The 20,222-nt window shown below is 41.4% G+C and overlaps 1 protein-coding gene across 24 annotated transcripts in view; it reads right to left on the reverse strand.

Annotated features, from left to right (window-relative positions):
- Positions 1 to 20,222, reverse strand: part of GRM7 (glutamate metabotropic receptor 7) — a 1,280,044-nt gene that overhangs the window by 200,179 nt on the left and 1,059,643 nt on the right. For all 24 annotated transcript variants that reach the window (XR_005582805.1, XR_005582804.1, XR_005582806.1 and 21 more), the window contains one exon: positions 2,226 to 2,366. Coding sequence is in view for 21 of the 24 variants with exons in the window: in XM_039481474.1 (XP_039337408.1) it covers positions 2,226 to 2,366 (141 nt within the window). In the remaining 3 variants the exon portion in view is untranslated. The remainder of the gene's footprint in view (positions 1 to 2,225; positions 2,367 to 20,222) is intronic.

A 20,222-nucleotide genomic window follows, 5' to 3' on the forward strand; every position in this document is an offset into this window, starting at 1 on the left:
CAACCTTCCTCTTGGAAGGTCATTGTCTGCAGTCTAACATCTCACTTGTTCACAAAGTGTCATGAATGAAGGTTTAGAAAAAACAACACAGGAGACTATTACTCCAATGTGACTTTAAGAGTCTCAATGCTGACGTGCTGGCAAATCATTTTAATAAATTACCTTAAAGATAATTTCTTAATTTGTGGCCAAATTCTACCATTGGATGAGAGACTCAGCGTCTCTCTGTTTAATGCCAACATTTTCCTTTCAGACCCAACTCTGGCATTTGCTTTCTTTCTACCTGCAGGAGTTCCACCGGCATATGGGACACGAAGCAGAAGATCATGGACAAGATCTGCCAAATGAAAGTAAAAAGTAGTATTTTGCCCAGGAGAAGCCTTATATGCATTAATTTCCCTTGGACCAAATTCTGAGATCCTTGTATCAAGCCAAATGTCCATCATTAACCACACCTGTCAAAACTGAAAAGGAAGATCTTAATGGCCACACTAAGGAAACCTCTAGCACAGAGATGACTAAGGTGAATGGGAGGTCCATTCTCTCAATCAGTGCTTATGTATGTATCAAAACCAACATGTGATACTCTGCTTAGCCTATCAAACAAAGAGTTAAAGGAAAGGAATTGTGAAGAATGTGCACTATATCTATATATATAACTTCAGGGATAGCTTGTGGCTCAGCTTGACACAAGTTATAGAGCTGGCAAACCACTTGTCTATCTCTGAAGGATATGTTTGTGAAACTGGGTGACCACTTTAGGAAATTTGGGACTGTTTTTGCAAGTGCAGTATTCAGATCAATAGATTCATCTGATTTTGCATTACTCTTAATGGTATGTGGAACCGTAGCCTAACTCAGCATAAAGTAATCATCCTGTCAATGCGAAGTTGTCCCCACAGAACATTCCCCAACACTTACTTAGGCCCCTGTGTGAATAATTCTAGGAATGGGCATTTTTTCATGCATTTCCTTTAGAAAAATATATTATTGTCCAACGTACTGTATCACTACATACAGCGTGGACCATTTGGCCTCCTAAGTTTAAAATAAAGAAGCTACAGTTATATTAAATCAAAAGACCACTCTCAAAGACTTTAATTTTTCACTCCATGAAACACCACTTGCGTCTCCAAACACATTCCAGAATTCCTTATCACTGTATTTTCAAAAATAAAAAATAAAACTGATCTCACAGCACTTTAAAGATAGCTCATCGTACCTGATCCAGGGTTCCTCAGTGTGTTTTAGGAAGTTATTGAAAATGAGTGTCAAAACTCATTTCAGTGGAAGACTAGAAACGGGGCCCACAACCCCTAAACAACCCCACTGAGGATGGAGAAATAGTGGTGGAGAAATGCTGGATTAGTATGCTCTTGTGAGAGATGGGAGAAGAGGAAGGAGGTTATGAAATTCCTATCATCATCTTAGCATCTTTCTGATGAAAATAAATCTCCTGAACCAGACTTTAACCATGAAGAGAACCTCCAAGAAAACATTACAATTTAAATGCCCATTAAATTTTTCAAAACTGAAAAATGGGAAAGACACAAAAAAAGGAAAAGGGCAATAAATCTGACAGTCACAGCTGACCCATAGGCCCACCAGGCAATACAGGAAAGATGGCTACAAAGTTGAGGCTTTCTGTATTACTGGGGCAAAACCAGAAGAACACTTTCTTATTCAAATGAGAATCTTGACAGCAGAGTTATAGTAACTAAAATTAGAATACATGATACCAAATTATCACAATTTCCTCAAAAGCTGAGTTCAAATACAGGACTTATTGTAACATTGCTATTTAAAACATTCTTAATCAGGAACATACAGTCTGTATATGTCTAAACGTTTTATATTTCATGGCCAGATGACAAACCAACATTTATGAAGATATTTGTCTTAAAAAAAATCAAAACAAAACAAAACCAAAATGCAACCCAACCAGCCACCATATATTCCTCTGAATCCACAGAATCAATAGAAAATGTCAATTATTTCTGGATAGACAGCAGAAAAAGAAAATGAAAGAATGTATTTTTGCCTCTCGCCATCTATTTCTCCTGTCCTGCAAGGCTTATGCTCTCGTTCCATTTTCTCTACAACCTATTAAAAAACAATTTATTTTTTCAATTTGTCTCCAACTAAGCTTCCATGCATCAGCTATGCAGACATTCCTATATGGACCACATACAACAGAAGAAGAAGGGTGAAGTGAATGAAATTACCTGTGCATTTACGGTCTGTGTCTTCTTTTTTTGATCCGCTAATCGTTAACTTGCAATTGAAGTTTTCCTCCCAATACTCTGCAAACCACACATTTCTTCTGTTGTTCTCCAGGGTGCGCGTGGTAAAGTAGGTATCAAATCCTAAAAGGAAATGAGCAGAAAGCTGAAATAGGGAAAATGTTTTTACTGGAACTACTGAGACCCTAAAAATAATACATGGTTTACATTTTCTTGAATATAGAGCAGACATTTACATAGTTAGCGGAGAGAGACTAAAGGAAAGAATGGACATCAGTTTCATGTCTTGTATTATCAACTATGCTTTGTAAGTAGATGATTCTGTTGTAAGTTCTCAAGTCATAAAATAATTGTAAATTATGAGATATTTATTAGATTCTATAAGCAGTAAGTATGGATTAAATATAGATTGATAAAGAGAGAAATATAGAGATAAATGAAAATATGCTGGGAACAGAGGAATTGTAATTCTGTAATTAACATCTCCAGCCCTCGAGAGGACATAATTTTACTGTTATGCATTTCTCATCCATTGTCCACTAGGTACATAACCTATTTTGGCTTATGTTCTCTTATTACATATTTTCTGCTCATCTGCTTCACACAGGTATTAGTCAGGGGATAGAGGAAAAACTTCTGCAAGGCAACTATAAATCACCTCCGGTTACCAGACTCTTGAATTATAGGTCCTAATGTGAAAACAGGAAAAGTTTCTCAGGTCAGACTTGTGAGAGTCAGTTATTAAACCTAGAGAAAAATCTTGCCACAGGCAGTTTCCTGGGCTGCAAGAGTCAAACAGCTTTCCTCAGGAAACCTTCATACAACATTATTCTGTTATCAGAGGGGCTGGTTCAATAAAAAAAAATGCAGTGGAAGTTTGTTCAAGATTTCAGAAATCCTGATATTAAGGCTTCTATGGCTGAGCTATGTGCAGCCTTCCACACTTATTGATTATGCATAGCAATTACTCTATTCAACTCTTTCAGTTTTATCATGAGTCTCATGACTTTGCCTTTTCTAAAGCTTCTGAAGGCATGTGATGATATGAGAATGTCAGCTTTCCTAAAAAAAAATGAAGTGTATAGCCTACATGATTCCAGATAAAAGCTTGAAAATGTGCCCCAAGTAAACCCTAGAGGCTCAAAAACAAGAAGAGCAAATAAAAAGAATTAAAAATGTAATATGGTTTTAAATGCTTGTTATACCAATATAATAAAAACCAGCAGGATCTTATTAAGAGGGATAAGGCAAAGATGCCACATTTATTGTAAATACCATAACAAAACAAAAGACAGCAAAAGACAAAAGCAAACAACGTTGTTTTACTACTTATTTCTATCACTACTTATTTCTTACACACACACACACACACACACACTCATTCATTCAGGATCTGTATAGATGTTATAGTTACCAGCCTAGATGTTGCTCATGACAAGTTACTGGCCAGGTATCTTGGTCATGAGGATGGAGCCGAGTCTGTGTCAGATGCATCTGATGCTCCTGGAGGCTGGCAGCAGAACCATAGACTCAAAGTCCTTAGTCTTTAGAGTCCAGTTTTAAAGGAATTTATTCCTATGTCAGTTCATGAGAGTTGCTTCATTTTGCTGTTGCTAAATCAATCAGCAGGTGGCTGGCTCCATGTTATTAGATGTTTTGTTTTTCCTTCCTTTGAGGTGTGGTGGGTGGATTCCAGTTTGCCCTCCGGGGGTCATCTGGTTGATCCCACTTGACACCTTCTTCAGCCGACACTGAATTTTTCAAGCTGGTACGCCCTAACCATTCATTCACATACATTCTCTATCTTAATCACATCTATTTCACTGTCTCTTTACTTTTTGGGGTGTTACCAATTTATGTGAGACTCCCTGTGTCTTTTAACAAAGATAAAGTGAGATGAAAACTTACAGAGGGTGGGGGTCTCTATTTATACACTATAACAGCTACTGTTTTGGCTTACTTAGAGATAATTAATGTTTAACAAGTTTTATACAAAGTATTTCTTTGAGCTTAACAAGTTTTATACCAAGTATCTCTTTGAGCAGGCTTCACACAGACACAGCTGGTGGCTTGCAGGTTAGAGGCTAAATGTTGGGAATCACAAATTTACTTCTAACATAAACCTTAAGTTATAAAGTATCAATTAACAATAAATCAATAAATCATCACAAATTTACTTCTAACATAAACCTTAAGTTATAAAGTATTAACTAACAATAAATCAATAAATCATTTCTCATATAAACCATGTTGAATATAAACCTTCTTTAATATCCCTACATGCTTGGGGCAGGCAATATTGTGTATGTGGAAGTAACACTTTCTTATTACTTCACTGTACTTATGACAGAGGCATAAAAGAAAAAAAAATCGTAAGAAACCTGATATTTTCCATAGTTGGTAATTGTTGAGTATTCTGATGATAAAGAGATAGCCATGATGTATTGGATTTCTCATCCCACAAAACTGACATTTCAAAAGGGTTCCTGGTCTGCAATGGGATGAAATGGAGACGTGTCAAGTTTGTAGGTGTGTTTTTGTTTTTGTTTTAAACCACAGAGAAAGAGAAATCCCATCCCAGAATAGCTGATAGCCCAGGGATTGAGGCATTCACCTAGCAAATCAAAGACCCAGGTTCAAGTTCTACTCTACCTAATTCCGACCAAGGAGTTGAACCCTATTCTTCCACATTCCTAGCCACTGGCTTATTTTGGGCTCTGAATCTCTCTCTGCTTTTGACCAGAAATTCCACCCTGGACCTGAGAAACCTGTCCTGACAAAATATTTTGGTTCTGTCCCATCAGTGTTTTCTAAAACAAAAAGTTTTGTCAGAAACTATGCAACCAATATTAGTCACCTGAACCCAGACAGAGAGTGTGTCTGCTCATTACTAGATCTCACCAGCCACAAATGGGGCCAGATTTCCAAAAGAATCCAGTATGTTGAGTGCTAAGCACCTCTGGAAATAGGGCCTTTATTCAAGTTCCTCAGCGGGAATGCAGCTCTTTCAAAATTTGGCCCCAACTGTGCAAGCTAAACACTTGAAAATGTAGCATATAGTGTCCCAACATGTACAAGATCCCTGCCAAAAGACTCTGTGTAGGGGCAAGTCTACTACAGCACTACATTAGTGCAGGTGTAGCGTGTCTGGTGAAGATGTGTTATGCTGACAGAAGAGTGCTCTCCCATCAACATAGTTACTTCACCTTGGTGAGAAGCAGAAGCTATGTCGGTGGGAAAGCATCTCTTGCCAACATAGCACCGGTATAGGCAACGCAAAACTTGTGTCACTCGGGGGGGAGGCTTTTTCACACCCTTGAACAATATAAATTAGATTGACTTAAGCTGTAGTGTAGACCTGCCATAAAGGCGGGATCCAGTTCCTGTTTCAGTCAATGGGAATCTCTTGATTGACTTAAATGTATGGGGCCATTAAATGGCAAAACATACACAAACGCACACAAAGGAAGGGATGCAAAACAAGCAAAACTGTTTTTTTTTATTGATTCCCCTCTTTTCCCTCCTGTTTTATCTTCTCTTGCTGCAGACCATCTATTGGTTTGCTATTTCAGGTTCCTATAAATCATACACAATAGAACTCATTGCATGGAGGAGCAAATTCAAAACGTCCAGTTTGTGCCCATAGCTCAAATAGTCCTGCAATGAAACTGTTGTGAGTTGGAAAAGTATTTTGGGTACTGATGAACTTAAGCACCACTCTCAGTATCCCTATTTCCGGCATTACTATTTTGTGTTTACATGAACTAAACAAGTAAGCAGTTACAGATCATTTGTCATCCTGTTAAGGATCATCAGACTAATATAGTCACTTAGCCTTGGGGTTTGAAATGTCAAAACTAATGTACAGTTTTATTGCTATATTGTTTTTGTTTTGTTTTTTTTTTAAATCAAATTGCAACCTTCAAGTTTACAAGCACCATGAAAAACAGAAATTACTTTGCCAGTATGAACTTGTGAACAAATTAATGCAATTTTTAATTCAGGTCAAATATCCTCTAATAATTTTCACAATTCACCTTTTTTTTATGCAGTGTTGCTATAGCTGTCTTGCTCCCAGGATATTAGAGAACGTGGGTGAAATAATATCTTTTATTGGACCTACTTCTGTTGGTAAGAGACACAAGTTTTCAAATTTACATAGAGCTCCTCTTCAGGTTTGGGAAACATACTCAGGGCAAGTCTACACTACAAAATTAAGTCCACCTAAGTTACAATGACATACAGCCGCTGCAATAATTAAATCGCTTTTGCATGTCCACACTATGCTCCTTGTGTCAGCGGTGCATGTCCTCACTAGCAGCATGTGCATCGATGCAGAGAGCAGTGCTCCGTGGGTAGGTATTCCACCATGCAACTTGCCACCATTCGGCACTGGGTGTTTTTGGGAGGGCTTGCAAAGCATCATGGAGGCAAACGAGTTGCACAGAGGTGACTGGGAACATGATTTCAATGTCCCATAATTCAGTTTTTTCCATCCCCTAATATCTGCAACCCATAATGGTTTGTGCCTCTTTTCAAAAGCCCCACGAACACATATGTGCGCCATCTCTGTGAGATGCATGGATCCTGTGCCGCTCTTCAGTATTGTGCTGACCGTTACAAACACAATGTACCTGGTTCTTCAGTACTGACAGAGCCACCAAAGGAGCATTCACGGAGCAGTAGCAGATGATGGAGTGCCTGTTCCGGACTGAAGAAACAAGCACAGACTGGTGAGATCACATCATTATGCAGGTTTAGGATGACGAGCAGTGGCTGCGGACCTTTTGGATGTGCAAGGCCACATTCATGGAACTGCTTGCCCCAGCCCTCCGGCACAGTGACACCAAAATGGGAACTGCACTTACGGTGTAGAAGCGAGTGGTGATTGCTGTGCAGAAGCTGCCATGCCAGATTGCTGTGCAGAAACTGCCATGCCATGCCAGTTGGGAATCATTCTGGAGTTGGGAAATCCACTATGGGGGTTGGTGCGATGCAAGTGTCCTGCTACAAAGGACTGTGACCCTAGTTTAGTACCAGACCACCTTGACAAAGAGTACATCAACAGAAAGGGCTACTTTTCTATGGTACTGCAAGCGCTGGTGGATCACCAGGGATGTTTTACTGACATCAACATGGGATGGTCAGGAAAGGTGTACAATGCATGCATCTTTAAAAACACAGGCCTGTTCAGAAAGATGCAAGCAGGGAATTTCTTTCCAGACTGGCAGATTACCATCGGGGATATGGAAATACCAATAGTGATCCTTGGAGACCATTTACTTCCATGGCTTATGAAGCCGTACATCAGCCACCTCAATAGCATCAAGAGGTGCTTCAACTACAGCAGTGGTGGGCAACCTGCGGCCTGTCAGGGTAATCCGCTGGTGGGCCACGAGACAGTTTGTTTACATGTGCACAGCTGCCCGCAGCTCCCAGTGGCCACGGTTCGCCGTTCCCGGTCAATGGGAGCTGCGGGAAGCGGCATGGGCTGCAGGAATGTGCTGGCTGCGTCGCTTCCTGCAGCTCCTGTTGGCCGGGAAGGCAAACTGCAGCCACAGGGAGCTGCGGGCAGCCATGCCTGTGGACGGTCAATGTAAACAAACTGTCTTGCAGCTCACCAGTGGATTACTCTGATGGGCTGCATGCAGCCCGTGGGCCAGAGGTTGTCCACCACTGAACTACAGGCTCAGTAGGTGAAGGATGACTGGTGAATGTGCCTTTGGCCATTTGGAAGGGTACTGGCGCTGTCTACTCACACAATTAGACTTTAGTTTAAAAATATCTCCCCGTGGTTATAGCTGCCTGCTGTGTGCTTCATAATATCTGTGAAGCAAAGAGGGAAAAGTTTCTGCCTGGTGGAGCATGGAGGTGGAATGCCTGGCTGCTGATTTTGAGAAGCCAGATACCAGGGCTATAAGAAGAGCTCAACAGGGATCTATACTGCTCATGAAGGCTTTGAAAGACCATTTCAATAGTCAGCCACAGTAATATGTCTTATTGTAGTGTGGTCTGCTTGGCATTGTTTTTAGTACCCTGCTATGAACCTTGTAATGAATTCTGTGTGTGTGGTAATATAGCATTGCAAATACACCTACTGCTATTATCGTTGAATGATGTCAGCCCCAGACATCTTATCTTGTGAACTAATAAAGATGAACTAATTTTCCATAAATAGACTTTTATTCCAAACACATGCAAAAATAATTGAAACTGTAAATGAAACTATAAATACAGGGAAAATAAATTTTGAAGGGGAAAGAACAGTCATTTTTATTTCATACACACAAAACAGCAAGCGTGTCTCTCAGAGGTGAGTGTAGGTGCAGCTGTGATTGTCTGTACTTTCCCTCGGGTTGGAGTGGTATGGGTACTGCAGCAGCCCCAAATATTTGTGGAATATTGGGGGCGGGCTGTAGGGAGGTCCCAGAATGCAGTTATTGATAGGCTTCAGCGGGAGGCGAGTATGGGTGACTTGAACCTGAAGATCTATAAGATCTATAAGAATCTCTAGCATGTCCATCTGGTGCTTGAGAAGTGCTATCATGTCCTGCTTCGTGTCCTGTCCTTTTGCTGTATGTTTTTCCTCTCTGCACTTTCCATTCTGTCCACAAGGGTGCTCCTCCAAGCCCGCTGCTTGGTATCCGCAGGATTTCTTGGAACACGTCATCCTGCATCCTCTTTCTTCTCCTTCTTATCTGGCTGAGCTGCTTCCCGATGGTGGATGGAGGGACACTCATGGCCATATCTCCCACTGCAAAAGACACAATGTACAGAGATACTATTGTGTGTATTTTCACAGCCCTTGATCCACACAAGCTACAAGCACTACATTCTCATTTCAGCTTGGGATTCATAGAGCCTGGTGGCAGTCCCAGACGCGGTAAGTATGGCCCGGTGGGGTAGGGGGTGATTTGGGACAATGGGAGACCGGGGGGCACATGGCCATCAGTATATGCAGATAGGGCAACTGAATTGCACTGTTTTCCACAGACGGTGGTGCTTTTAGCTTACATCTCACTCCTGAGAGTAACAGAGGCTGAAAGGGAACACCTCCAGCACACATCTGGCTGCAGACTGGGTCCATATGCTGCTAGCCTATGTGCTGCAATGGTGCCCACTGAAGTAATTGCTGATTGGTGTGGGAAAGTGTCCTATCATGGTGGAAGAAATAAGGCAGCCCTCCCCAGATACCTTCAGCATAGGATTGCAGCAGACTACCCCCAGGGAAGTTTCCTCAAGATCTCTATGGGGAATTCATGGGACATCTTGAGGCACATAAACAAACTGTTCCCCAGGGCCCCCTCTGCCTACCTGTACCGGGGAATAAGAAGCAGATAGCAACTCTTCCTCAATTAATTATTTCACTACCTCTTCTAAACTGATTAAAGAGTAGTAAATGATGTGTCCCTGCAATATCAAAACAAACTGTGTACTTACCAGAGGTTCCTTCACCTTCATCAGGCTCGCCAATGCTGGACAGTAGGGATTGGCTCATCTGCTCCGGCATCAGAAAGAGGTCCTGTCTGGCCACACCACTGGATCCCCCAGACCCCTGTCCACCTCGTCGTTCCTCACCTCCTCCTCACTATGCACTGTAGGGGCCTGTGACTCCAGTTCCCCCAAAGTATCCACGGGGGTCTTGGTGGTGGTGGTGGGGTCTCCTCCCAGGATGATGTGCTGCTCCTTGTAGAAGCAGCATGTTTTTGGCTCTGCTCTCCCTTGCCTTCTGGTACACCTGCCGCAGCACCTTAATTTTCACACAGCACTGCTGTGTGTCCCTGTTGTAGCCCTTCTCCCACATGGCCCAAGAAATGTGCTCATAGATATCGATGTTTCTACAGCTGGATCAGAGATGTGCCCGGACAGCGTCCTCTCTCCACAGACCTGGGAGCTCTACCACCTCTTGTATTCTCCGGGCAGGAGCATGTTTTCTGTGTGAAGTTGGCAAGGTCAGCTGGGCAGTTGCTACGTGAGCTCTACATGCCGAGCAAACAGGAAATGGAGTGGAATTCAAAATCGTGACCAGAGCAGTCATGATTGGGCATTGTGGGACACCTCCTGGAAGCCACTAAAGTCAACGTAGGTAATGCAGTTTCTACACTGATACTGTCAACCTAACAACATCAACCTAAGTGCTATGCCTCTCATGGAGGTGGAATTATTAAGTCGGCATAGCGAGCAAGTTACATCAGCGGGAGCAACATTTTAGTATAGACACTCACAGAGTTGGAGCAGCATCAGCTGCCTTGAATCGACTTAACTTTATAGTGTAGACCAGAGTTCAGTGTCAAAGATGAATGCAAAGTGGGACAAATGTTAGCATAAGCAGTTAACACACATTTCAAGGGGCTATCCAAGACAAAGTGTCCTTTTAACACCTTTCCAGTAATGCGGGGGGAAGAGAGGCTAAGTAGTTTATAGATTGTTGTAAAAAGCTTTAAATCTAGTGTGTCTATTTAGTCCATGATTTTTAAGTGTCCAGCAAAGTTATCAATTTAAGCTCGCGGGGTCATCTTTTGAAGGTGTTGGGCAGGTTTCCTTTGAGGATGAGGACTAAGAGGTAAGATATACTGTGATCCCTTTGTGAAGGGAGTTCACACATAGGCAATATGATGTTTTTGCCTTTTATCATCATGTTTCTGTATGAGTTCATTCGAAAGTCTCATTCACTCACCTAGTTGTGACTGGGGCATTTAGGTCACCAGATGAGGTACGAAATGCACTAAATGCCCCAATCACAACTAGGTGAATGAAATGAGACAATCATTATGCTCTCATACCGAAAAAGTATTGCAAATCAATGGCCAGATAACCTAACCACTGGGCTGATGTCAGAAATCTGACCTGGAGCCCAGTAACAAATAAAGATCACAGGAAGGCCTGGTATGAAAACAAAACAAAACAAAAAACAAGAAGAATCAGAATATCAGTGTGGTTCAAATGCCCAGACAACAGTATCAGTTTGGGTGATACTACACTGACAGATATTAATGGGACTTCATGCAGCATGAGAGAGCAATGACAGCAGTGATCACTACACTCTCAAAACAAGTCATGCATTACAGGATTAGAAATCTCCTGCCCAGCTAAATGGTGCAGTGTGCCTCAGGCTTATGGCTGACTGGTCTCTGAATGGCCTGCTTCAATCCATCTCTTTATTTTAACACTAACCTTTGTTTGTCTGCTTGTTTGGTAAAGAAATAATCCGTATGGAGCCAAATAAAGAAGGACAGACACAATTACTAATCTTTATTATTTTTATAGCCAAGGGATAATCCATTTAGAAAGATGTTAACCAACATGAAAATGTGAAAGACAAAGAGATCAATACTCTCTGACCTCCTTTCAAATATTAATTGAAGATAGGCTGAGATAAGGTGAGTGAGGTAATATCTTTTACTGAAACAACTTCTGCTGGAGAGAGAGAGACAAGCTTTTGAGCTACACAGAAAGCTTCTCTCTCTCTCTCTCTCTCACCAGTGGTTGTTCCAATAAAATATATTACCTCACCCACCTTCTCTGTCTAATATCCTTGGACCAACATAGCTACAACAACACAGCAGACATTGAAGATAGGCTGTAATTCAACTACCAGCATGCACCTGGGTATCCCCCTGCTCCCCAAAAAAGGTAACAGAACTCATCACAACAGCCAATCACTGTTTCTACTGCTTTTATTTCTTTGGCCATACTACTTTGTGACTAACTCCATTTAGATCTCAGAGGCTAAGCTGGATAAGACTAGGTCAATACCTGGATGAGAGACCTCCCAAGAATATGATGCAATACATGCTCTAGGAAATGGTAATAGTGGTGTGGTGTTTTGGGGATCACTCAGACCAATAAGGAATTTTGTCACCACCTGCCCTGCAATCTTGGGCACCTTAATACCATGCTGCTATAGCTAAGATCCTTAATACCAGTAGCTAGCCCATAAGCATAAAGGTCTCACCCTGGCTTCCACCAGCCTGGTTGCTCCTCGCATGGTGACCACAACAACCCTTGCAGTCCCCAAGTCTTCCCAAATCCATCTACCCTGAGTTCTTAACCACCAGACACTAAGACTTTCCACCTCTGGTCCATCACTGCTGAAGGAGTGAAGCCTGCCCCCAATTAGTTCACTTTTTGACCCACACTGCACACAGTTTGCACACCAGAGACTTGGTTGGGGTAAGGCAGAAAGGAAAAGCAAACACATACAAGTTACAAGGAAAATACACAAAGCCACAGCTTCTGGCTTTACACTTCTATACTCGCTAAATTCTCTTTTCTAATATAAGTTGTCTACTGCCTCTAAACAGTTTCCCAACCTACCCCCAAACACAGAGAGGATCCAGCCTCTCATGGACAGCTTCCCACCTAGAGGCTGTCCCTGCCTCTCAGCTTCTGGATGTTCTTCACTTCGAACCCCTCCTAAGGCTATGTCTACAGTACTCAGCTTTTAGCAACAGGGCTGTGTCACTACAGCTGTGTCACTAAAAGGCGTGCAGTGTAGCCACTGTCTGTCAGCTCTCCTGCAAACAAACAGCTGTTCACACTGGCACTTGTCCTTGGCAAAACTTGTGTCTTTCGGGGTGTGTTTTAACACCTCTGAAAGACAAAAGTTTTGTCCTTCAGTTGCCAGTGCAGACCTAGCCTTAGGGTTTGCAGTTTTTTCCCTTTCTCTCAAACTATGGGGATTCCTGGTGCGGGAAATTCCCTCCTCCTAGTTTTACAAGACAGGGGTTCTCTTTTCAGTTTCAAGTTGTTTCAGTATTTCCCCATTAACTCTAATGGTCCATCGTTGTCTTTTCCTGGCTGGACAATAGATGGGTATTTGAAGTTAGTTTTATGTAAACAACTGGCATGGGAGCAGCTCCTCCCTGCTATGTGTCGTCCTTGGAATTGTAATACAGGTCATGAGCACAGTATTCTGTATACATAAATACACAGATTCGTAACCACCGTCTGCATACATAGCTAATAAGGACCATCAAGTTCAGAACATTACAAGTTTTCATAAAAGACCTTGGTATACAACCAGTTGATAAAATGCTTATTCTTTGGGGTTCAAACCTCCTGTGCTTCTCTTAGGGTGTGTGGACCCTGACTGTCACAGGTGGCTCAGTTGGTGGCACTCTGCCTTCTGCCGTAGAAAGAAAGAGCTTGAATATGGGCTTGGTTCAAGGTCTGAGGCCTGAACAAAAGTCAGCAAAAGTTATGCTATGAGCAACAGTCAAAAAGCAGATGCTTGGCTTCAGGTCATCTGGTACCTGAACGCCGCACCAGTATGGCTAGCATTGCTTAAACACATTCCAGCAGGCTAGCACAAGAACACCCCAACCTAGCGCACGATAAAATGTTGTGACAGAAGTGATGAATAGTGATATCTTGTCTGAAATACCAGGAGAAAAGTACAAGGGGAGGTAACAAACATGTCATGAAACACGTAAGGTGATACATAAGTTGTTTAACCCATATTGTCTCAGTCTATAAATGTCTGGATACCTCACTTTAACCCTTCGTCCAGCTTATGGGGCAGTGGAAAATCCTATCACTGACTGAGCTGCCTCCATAGTCACAGGCATACATGTATTAAGTGTACCTGTAGCAAGTACAGGGCGCTAATACTGTGCTTCATCGACAATAAACTGACCGAATGCCTTCGCTACTAATGGATCTGTGGTTATTGGGCAGTTCAATCAGAGTCTGCTGTACGGGCTATCTGGCCAGAGCCAGTGTAGCATGCAGAGAGAACACACGCATGTAGTCCAACATCTGATAACAAATATACCGCGGGAAAAGATAATCCAGACATAGTGACCAACATTCCCTCTCAGTAAAACAGTTTGAGAAGCTGACTTAATCTGAATAAAAGAACAGCCATACTGAATCAGACCAATGGTCTATCTAGCTCAATATCCTATCTTCTGACAGGCACCCTATGCTACAAAATGGAGTCAGAGACAAAACATATGGCATAATTGAGTTAGCATACCAGTCCAGTCATTTTAGGATAACAACAGAGAACAGGCAAATAGATGTTTTCAAACAAAAAGGTGGATTAAACAGGGATGAATCCTCAGCAGCAATATAACTCAGTATGTCATTGACCTAACTGCAGTACTAATTCATTTACCATTTATGGTTTCACCACTAAGTGTAGAGAAAAGCAACATCATGATCTTGCAAAACTATCCTGAAAACAAAGTCAGCCTTTACTTCACGGGCATAGAACTAGACCACATCATAAACCACACAATAAATGTCTAACAAGAAATGCATCAGGATGTTCCAGGGTGGCTATAAAAGCACTAAAGAAAAAGCACTACCAGCTTTCTGTGCCTGAGATACCTAAAAACCTCCAATCAGAACCCCGCTCAAATTATTTGATGGTATAATCCAACCCATCCTATTACACAAGAGTGAAACTGGCAAATGTAACTGCACACTCCAACATAACAAATGAGACAATGCACCAAGAGAAATCTTACACCTGCGGTTTTGCAATCAAACACTGCATTCAGAAATTCTTCGAAAAAAGAACAGGAGTACTTGTGGCACCTTAAAGACTAACAAATTTATTTTAGCATGAGCTTTCGTGAGCTACAGCTCACTTCGCTGTAGCTCACGAAAGCTCATGCTAAAATAAATTTGTTAGTCTTTAAGGTGCCACAAGTACTCCTGTTCTTTTTGCGGATACAGACTAACACGGCTGCTACTCTGAAACCAGAAATTCTTCGATCTATAGCACTAGGGCAGAACTAAGACAATTATTCTTGCTCATCACCAAACAGAAAAGATAATAAAATATCTAGTGTAACATCAAAGCACTACATTCTACCACCACCAACACAAGGTGTTAGAGGGCTAAAAACAAGAACAAGACATATGAGTGCTATGTATTATTGTATCAGCAACTCCTCAGGATTTAACTATACTAACTTCTAAACCAGTTGAGCAAATAATCCTGCTGAAAATCAAACAATGCTCAGTGCTACACAGATATCTAGGTTCTAGAAGGAACAAATAACCCATTGAAATCAATGAAAAAGACTCCCATTGACTTAGATGGGCTTTGCATCAAGCCCTATGGGTAAATAAGAGACTCTTCCATCCAAAAGCAAGAAAGAAAAACTGTGTAACTATAGTAGAAAGAAGAGGACAGGACAGAGATAATATCGAAATCCTAAAATATCCTGCCACCAAGTGAGATATGGAAAATAGCATCAAATGAATAACAAGGGATAAAACTTCAGTTATTTATTTCTCTGCTAATATGAAAGCTCAGTTCTGGCTGGATACTTGATGTATTGAGCCAGTGCCATTTACAACTTGGCACCACTTGTACATCTTATGCCAATAATGGCTTTTGATGCATTTTGAAGTTTAAGACAGGATGGGAGTTATATTTTTCTATGTAGAGTGGCTCTGCTTGTACCATACTTATTACTGTAAAGTTCACAGGGATATCTCCAGGAAGAAAGGCACTATGTTACCCAAATTCCATTGTATTTGGCAACCAACATATGTAGCCTCTAACACTACAAACAATTAGTTAAGATTAATTTGCCACCAGCAAGACTTTCTGGAAAGTGGCAGTGGCTAGCCGGACGCCCAGCTGTGAAGACAGCACTGCCACCAGCAGCAGGACAGAAATAAGGGTGGCAATGCCCCCCCTCAATAGTTTTGAGACACCCACCCTGCCACCCTCAATACCATTTTGGGTCAGGTCTCCCATAGTTATAATAGTGTGAAATTTCATATTTAAATATCTGAAACTGAAATTTATGATTTTTAAAAACCTATGACCATGAAATTGAACAAAATAGACCACGAATTTGGTAGGGCCCTACACCTGATATATATCCCACCAGATCCTGGATTGTGTTGCTGCCCTCAATCAAAACTGTCCATCATAGTTAAACTAAACCATGCTCCCCCAAACATATTTTATATTCACTTGCTTGTATCCATATATTTGAACAATGCTGAGCTTCTGTCCGGGTAAGCTTCTGCAATAATGCCTGCATATATAATGTTTTTAAGTTAACAATTTGTGGTAACAAGTGCACAAAATGCAAACTTTCACAGGTACTTTAAGGGCTGTGATGTTATAAAATTTGCTGCAGGCTTTGAGGTAAGAGGAAAATGGAAGGAAATAATACCTGCAGGTACTAACCAAAATATTTCTATTGAGAATACCAAGACGTAGGTTAGCCAATTTCAGTACACATAGGGTGAAATCCAGACCCCATTGAAGTCACTGGCAAAACTCCAATGGAGCCAAGGTTTCCTCTAGAATCTTCATTAGGAGTAGTTAAGACATCAAAGTTTTGTTGCTTCAGAGTGAATTCAGTAAAGATGAGCTTCATTAGCTGTAGCTATTACTTATTTATAATGCCCACAGGTCATTATCTGACACTCTTACATCCAGCTATCGGGGGAGGGAGGGAAAATGAATGCAATGTATAGGCCATCCTAAAGTATTAGCCAAATATTGACTGACTAGAATATATATTTATGAGACCATATATAAGGTCACTTCTTACACTGTGAGACCCTAGTCCTGCTATGCTATGTGGGTGGATATCTGTGCCCCTGCAGAGTTTCACTGTCTTCCCTGGGGTAGTAGAAATGCACAGAGGATCTGCCCATACATTGCATGATCAGGACCTAAAAAAAAAAAAGTTAAGGATGGGGGAGAAATGTCCGAAATTCCAGTAATTATATTTTTTTCACTGACTGCTCATTAAAAAGGTAGTGGTTTTAATTTTCCATATTACTTTTTGTTATACTTTCTTTATAAATGTTGGTATTTCCTGAAACTGTGATGATGAGGATTAAAAACCAAACCAACCACAGGCAGGCAATTTTTGTAAGCATTCTCTTTAGAGGAATTTCACAAATCTCATAATGACTAATATTGAAATGTTAGACGACATGTTCGAAGCTGGATTCAAACTAACTTGTAATTTGCTAACCCTTGGAAAAATGCCAGCTTGTAACTGCTCAAAAAAATATACAAGAGAAGAAGTTTTCATTCAAAATGAATTAGATGAGAATGTGAAGTAATGTCCTAAATCTCTTTTCAAATATTCTATTTTTTCTTAAGAAAAACAATAAAAGTACCGTCAGTCAGCACCACTTCTAATGCATTTTCCATAGTTTGGGAGGAAAGATGGTCCACATTGGGTACTAGCCTAGGACTTGGGAAATCTGGGCTCAATACTCTGCCTCATTGGTTTTAAAGCTGGCTACTAAAAATCCGCCAGTAAAATAGATGTGCTCTTGGGTATGAGCCTGAAGTTAATATTTACAAGATGCTGTCCACCTAGCTGTAAAAGTAACTGACTTACAAATACAATACTTCACAGACAGGCTCACTGGAAGTCCTAGTATAGTCTGCTTCTGTCAGTTTCTCTTCTATTTAGTCAATTAGTTCTACACTGAAACAGTCTAAAGGCTGGAACCATTTAAAACATCTTTCACATGTGTGTTTAAGATTTGGGGCTTAGTTTTTGGCTCACACAGCATCTCAGGGAGCATGCTGCACCGGACCTGTGTCTTCACCATCCTGGCATGTTTGCCTGTTTCTGCAGTACACTGAAGAAAGTGTGGTGTCTGACACTGAATCAGACACGTAAGGGATCAAACTACCCGCATCATCCATAAATAGCTTGAAAAGTTCCAGACAAATAAGGTAAAAGTAGTACTAATAGAAAAAAATGGAACAGATGGAGGAGGAAGGACAGTAAAATGGTTCAAAAGTGGTTGCTACTTTAAAGAGAAGTAGGAGAGAAAGTGAGAAGACAGGAAAAGGAAATGTTCTTCTCTCTTCATTAAATGGAGCACTGAAAACATTAACTAAACTTGGCAGGGAGGAGGACCTTTAGGTTAAAAGAGTGACAGAAGCAGACTATAATAGAACTTCCAGTGAGCCTGTGTCTGAATCATTGTATTCGTATGTTGGTCACTTTTACAACCACGTGGACCGTGTCTTGTAAATATTAATTTCAGGCATATACCCCAAAGCACATCTATTTTACTGGCAGATTTTTAGTAGCCAGCTTTAGACTCTACTGTCATACTATAGACTGATCCGTTGTAGCAGCAGTGCTGAGTTTCTTCGGTCAGAACTTTAAAAATTAGACAGTGTACTGTACCTGTTCTGTATCTAACTGGTTATTTGATTATGGTCATTTAAATTAAACTATACTGAAGACTATAGTGTGAATGTCAAACACTGGATAATAAGATAGTAGTGAAAAGTCATTACCATCTGATGCTTCTAATGTGACCTAGCACGTATGTGTCAGTCTTGCTCTCTGATCTTAGTCTGGTTCAAAGTGGACAAATATTTACCTCACAAAAACACCACTGTATCAGCTGCCATGCTATGCTAGTCAGTAGTTTCAATGAAGGGCAGTGGCAAATGATCCATGCTCTCACTGCAAGGGGAAATTTCATCAGAATAAGCATGAAGTATTGTTGTAGAGCAGCACCACTGCCAATATTGCACAGTGTCCACATGGATCATAGAATGTCAGGGTTGGAAGGGACCTGAGGAGGTCATCTAGTCCAACTCCCTCCCTGGTCAAAGCAGGACCAATCCCTAGATAGATTTTGGCCCCACATCCCTAAGTGGCCCCCCAAGGACTGAACTCACAACCCTGGGTTTAGCAGGCTAATGCGCAAACAACTGAGCTATCCCTCCCCCAATAGATTTTTCCCCCAATAGATTTTTCCCCCAAGGGCAGTGCTGGGACCATGACCTGCATCCTGTTTGAGGAAGGTGACTTCCAGCTGGGGAGAGGAGCTGGCTCAATGCCACTGAGGAGCCAAATCCCCTCTCCCAAGAGACAGAGGTGGCAGCAGAGCAGGCCCCCTCAGACTCTCCTGCCCAGAGGGTGACAATAGTACCACAACCTCCACTTCTGTCCCCACCTCCCTGTGCAGCCAGTGCCCCCTGGGACATAGGGGTGCCACAGAGTGACAGGCCACGTGCAACAGGATCATGACCCACAGGCACGATAAATAAGGGGCTTTAGTCTCCTGTACTGTAGATCAGTACCACCCTTCAGAAGCCCATGAATTCACTAAAACTAATATATACCCATAATTCCACCATCACTTTTGACTCATGAAAGATCTGGTGAATTCGCCAGGAGCTTTTAAACTACTTTGACATTCTGGCATCAGAGTACTCCCACACCCCAACTGCAGCTAAAGAGTGGAAGTGGAACCATGTAGGAACAGTGTTACCTTCTAAAACCAAATGAAGATTAAAATGCATGTGTGTCTTGGTTATCTTTCTTCTCCATAGATACCCTTTCCTGCCTACTTCTCCCCAGACCAAACAAAAAAAGATTATATATAAGCACGGTTATTTCATCTTTAACATCTATGATCAGGGCTTCAAATTTAAAATCAAGAAAACCAGAAAATACCTACCCATTTCCCCTTCTAGACCTTTCAGGCATTGCCCTGCTTTCCTCTGAAAATTAGAGCAATGCCACAGACTTCTTATCAGTTGGCACAACTATTTAGAAATTTCACACATGATTGCTGTGTGAAATGAACTAGGAAATAGACAGAGATGGTGATGAAGTCTTGACAAAAACCATCTGAAATGTTAATCACCACAATAGCCTAACACTAAACTGGAAAACAAGACCTGCTGACTTTAGTTGTTTTCAATGCCCCAAAGATTATTTATCTGAAATGGTAAACTCATGTCTTTCCCTCCAGCTGATCATATTATATTTTGCCCATTTTCTGCCTCAGAACATAACACTCAGCTTCCTTGGTAGAGATGGAGGAAGGAATTGTACACCGTTTAGAGGATAATATGGGCTTCACAAGTAGGAATGTAGGTTTCCATGGACAGCTGCATTATGGAGAAAAGGCAAAGGTTCACAAAGGAGCCATTCATCATGGTGAACCTGTCAAGCACATGCGAGTAGAAAAAGTACAGCCTGCAAATGAGAAAAATGG

Source organism: Mauremys reevesii, linkage group 7 (genome assembly GCF_016161935.1).
Source record: "Mauremys reevesii isolate NIE-2019 linkage group 7, ASM1616193v1, whole genome shotgun sequence".
Classification (NCBI taxonomy): domain Eukaryota; kingdom Metazoa; phylum Chordata; order Testudines; family Geoemydidae; genus Mauremys; species Mauremys reevesii.